This window comes from Dermacentor silvarum, chromosome 4, assembly GCF_013339745.2.
Source record: "Dermacentor silvarum isolate Dsil-2018 chromosome 4, BIME_Dsil_1.4, whole genome shotgun sequence".
NCBI lineage: Eukaryota > Metazoa > Arthropoda > Arachnida > Ixodida > Ixodidae > Dermacentor > Dermacentor silvarum.
The window spans coordinates 127,827,544-127,831,796 of NC_051157.2; the positions used below are offsets into that span (position 1 = coordinate 127,827,544).

At 51.8% G+C, this 4,253-nt stretch overlaps 1 protein-coding gene across 1 annotated transcript; it reads right to left on the reverse strand.

The window, feature by feature from the left end:
* Nucleotides 1-2,814: 2,814 nt before the first annotated feature.
* On the reverse strand, nt 2,815-3,781 carry LOC119448888 (elongation of very long chain fatty acids protein AAEL008004). Its single transcript, XM_037712098.2, has one exon. The coding sequence runs from the start codon at nt 3,693-3,695 to the stop codon at nt 2,832-2,834; it is 864 nt and encodes a 287-aa protein (XP_037568026.1). The 5' UTR covers nt 3,696-3,781; the 3' UTR covers nt 2,815-2,831.
* Between the last annotated feature and the right edge of the window lie 472 nt (nt 3,782-4,253).

A 4,253-nucleotide genomic window follows, 5' to 3' on the forward strand; every position in this document is an offset into this window, starting at 1 on the left:
TAGCTTTGTGCAAATAACCTAGCGATACACATTGCCTGCTGAAGTTTCCACCCTTTCGGCGAATGTAAGGTTGCGACGCGCTCCTCAGATATGTTGATGCTCAATCCGTGCCTTTTTCGAAAGCTGGCGTGCCAGTCAAGGGACGAGTTACTGCATCGTGATCAACTGAGAAGACAGTACATGAAATTACCGATCACAAGATTCCGGAACTCAATCTGGTCATTGCAACACAAGCCGTATACGATAAGGCCGACTGCTGAACCGTTCACAATTTTCTCTATAAACATAGAGGAGAATCTTTTGCGGGTGGGTTACGCCTGGGTCTATCGTTTCTCTGAAAACGGGCCATTGATCCCAAACTTTGTGTTCGAGACAAGTGTTATCTGTCTCGTAGAGCAACAGCTACAATAAATCACGTGTCGTGTGCTCTATAAACATATTCGCTACATCATTTCCGATGACCGGAGCGACAACTGATCCAAAAGAATCCCATCTTGCTCCAGGAATCAGTAGTTTCGGTGATTCTCGGTACTAATATAACCTTTATCCTATAGACAGGTATAGAGCCTATAGACAGGTATATGGAGCTGGTAGCCATGCGTCATGAACTTAGATGGAGCACCAAGCCGTGCATGCCACTTGTTTGCTCACATTGCTCGTTGCCTTGTCAGTTGCGAGACACCTCTACGGAGATAGTCGAACTTGGGCTGCAGGAAAGAATTATTTGTACATTTTTTTCTGTCAGAGCATCTGCATTTTGTATTCGTATAATGTGTGTTGTATCTTAGTCGAGACATTATCTGCTATCCTGTGACATAGGTTCTGTCCCCTTTACACAAAATAAAGATTTCTTTCCTGGCATCACCCGCACATGCTTACTAATAGGCGGTGCTGGGCTAGGTAATTCACAATCTGAGCTTGATAATAGCGCGAGAAAGACATGGACGAAATTGACAGGGATGGGCGCTAACTTCTAACTACGTGCACACGTGATATTTTTTTTTTTCACCTTTTTATACTTCCACAATAAGCTGAAGTCCTGCCTTAATTCTCTGACAGATCAATCTGTAGCAGACCACTCTCTGAAGACAAGTCCCTACATCATTACAGCATTTGTGAAATAGATAAGCTCCTAAGAAGAAACTTTCCAGAGCCAATCGGCATGCCATCGAAAGAAGGATCAACGGGGGGTCCCTGCCAAAAAGCGCAGCTGAGGAAAAGGGAAACAGAGCAGTGGCGGCGCATCGTGGCCTTGATGTTCCGCGCGGAACCAAGACGCCGCAACATCCGCGGGACGCTATAGTGCGCGCGCACCGCCGAACCGAATGAGCATTAGAGCAGGGTTCAGGAAAAGAAAAAAAACGAACGGAGCACGCACTCGTAATGTGCAGCGCCTCCGGTGAGGCACGCAACACGCACCTGCACGCTTCCACGATTCCATGAACGGCGCGCAGCTTCGCCACGCTTGGCTTGTCCGCGCTTTCTTCTTTTGGAGGCGAACAGTGCGGCGCGCATTTGCAATTAGGAAGAACGGTGCGGGTCGACCACGGAAACCTCCGCGACCCGACCGGTCTCCGCCACTTCGAAGACGCTGCTGCATTCGGGTCCGAGGGGGCTTTGTGGTGCGGAGCTTCCCGTCGTCCTGTGTTCCTGGTTTGTTTGCCGCTTTCTTTTCGAGGCACACACAAAAAAAAAAAACAATACCGGAGAAGGTGAAGATAAGGGCACGCTGAGTGGTCGCTTCCTGCACGTGCCTGGAGAACGTCGTACGTTGATGGCCATTTCCATGATTCAGTCCATCATTGTGCTCTCCCTTCGAGAGCCGCAACCAGCAGAACGAGAAGCCCTGCTTAGTCTTCGTAAAACCCTCAGCCAGTTGTTTCGGCGTCGCAAAAGTCCGTACGCAGGACATTCATTCGCAGGCCTGAAGGGTGCAAAATTCTCGAGCGTTGAATTTGGAACAAAGCATACGCCTCGACTACAGTTTGAGCGACTGCGTGCTGACGTTTTCTCCGGGTGTCAGTTGAGCAGGAGCTGTGACCGCGTCCATGACGTACTGTGGCACCGTGCATCTATGACTTCAATCACAAAAAAATCATTCTCTTTTGAGGGGCCCCATTCAAGCCTCTAACCGAAAGCCCCTTGGCATGCACCACGAATATGTATTGAAATGCTTCGTGAAATCTCACTTCAAAGGGGGCATTCGAACGCCAAGTAAAAATACATTGTGAACGAATGTCGCTTCTTTATGGTCTTCTCTGGTGACGAACAGAAACTCCGGCATGCCGGCGCTTCCACCATTCAGTGTTCACAGCATGCAAGTTTCTCCGATGAGGTCTTTCTTGAAACAGTTGTATGGCTCAACGTGTCAACTTAAGTTGTATAGAGCTTGTTGCACGGGTAAGTTGAAAAGTACGTGCGTCGAGGAAACACACCGAACTATTGTTGCAGACAGCGAAAGCATTCATAAACACACACACACAAGCACACACGCTGCATGAAGTTGGCTGCGCCGCTGAAAGGAGAAGTAGACCTGACATAAGAGACCTTGCAGTATCCCGGTGATCTCATAAAAACGAGAGACACAACATTAGTAAGCTGGACAGCCAAGTGCATGCTGCTGTATCACTAAACTTGTCCATAAAGTTCCCCTCCTGAGATTTACTTCAAGACACCTTTAACCAAGAAGTAACGTTGCCATTGCGGCGCCTTGTTTCTTCAGCTGCTAGGTCACTTGCGATTTCGAGCCGGCGACATGCGGAGAGCACTCGACGATTCGTCGAAACCACCAACGCTGCGTTTACTGGGAAGGATGTCGTGGTTGTTGGAGCTTAGTCTTCTTTGAGCAAGGCGTGTTCCTTCGCCGCGGCAGCTTCCATGGCCGACTTCCTCCTGTAGGCGGCCACGTAAAACTTGAGAAAGAGCGCAAGTCCAAGCAAACCCTGCGGAAGGCCCAGATAGATGAAGAACCGCGGGTATCCGCAGTCGTAAAAGAGCGGGATGAGTCCGTGCATGATGATCACGAGATGCTGGGCAATCTGAGCGCGTGTCAGGTACTTCTTCCACCACAGGTATTTGCGGTACTCGGGACCACAGGCTGCCAGGAAGTAGTAGGTATACATGATGGTGTGAATGGAGCTGTTAATGATGGCGCCTAATAGGGACTGACCGTCGCCCCCTAGCGTGTACCAGAGCCAGCCGTTAGCCACGATGAGGGTGTGGTGCAGTGTGTGCTGAAGCGTGATCTGGTTGTACTTCTTGCGGAGCACGAAGAAGAAGGTGTCCATGAAGTCGGCAACGCGCACAAAGAAGTAGAAGTATCCCCACCAGAGAATGTTCAAGGATTTCTGGTCCGTCGCATACGTCATGCCCTGGCAGAAGAGGTTATAGTCGCCGCCCAAGTAAGAGTTTATCAGGAAGTGGTAGCCGAACACAATGTTGAGCACGACCATGGCCAAATTGTAGACCTTGATGACGCCGCGCAGGTCGTACGGCTTCCGGCTTGCCATGTACCGGGGTCCCGCACGGTACACGATGTACAGGTATGCTCCCACGACCAGGGTGACGAAGAAGGGGTTGCCCAGCAGGAACCAGTCGCGGGTCCGCGGGTCCGAACGCGGGTACAAGGGCCGACTCCAACGGCTGAATTCTCCATAGTCGCTGGTGGAGATCTTCTCGAAGCCCGAGGTGGCCATCGTGGTTGTCTATCTGAGCCCTGCTGTTGGTTTCGGTTTGTCTGCACGCTGACCCTCGCGTTCCCCCTAGCTAACGGCTGCACGGACTGACTCCTGCCCCGGCGGCGGCTGGTCGGTTTGAAGGAGCCGTTGTGCGCGTGAGTCCGCCTTTAAATAAACAACGGGGGGGAGGGCATGAAGAGGCGGCAGCGGTGGCTATAAGAGAGGGGGGGCACTCGGTGGGTGATGGCGAAGGAAATAACTCCTCCTTTTCGGCACTTGCCCGGAGACCGCCGCTTTCTCGCGGAAAACACAAAGGAACTGGGTGAGGATATTTAGAGAGGACGGCTGCGGCCACGACGAGAGAAGGTGCTGTTGCGCACCCAATAGGCGATATAAGGGGGAGATGTGGGTCACCCTCGGGAGGAAGAACCGTTGTTGGTCTTTTTATAGGCGGCGGTTCCCTTGCCCGCACGGCGAGCTGCGTGGATAGCGATAGAGTGCCGGACGCAATAAGCGGCTTCGCGTCGGCCGGCACACACGGGAATCCTGTGTATCGCTTTCGGCGAGCCCTCTCCG

Coding starts and splice junctions, on each gene's coding strand:
- LOC119448888 (XM_037712098.2), bottom strand. CDS start 3,695: ATGGCCACCTCGGGCTTCGAGAAGATCTCCACCAGCGACTATGGAGAA.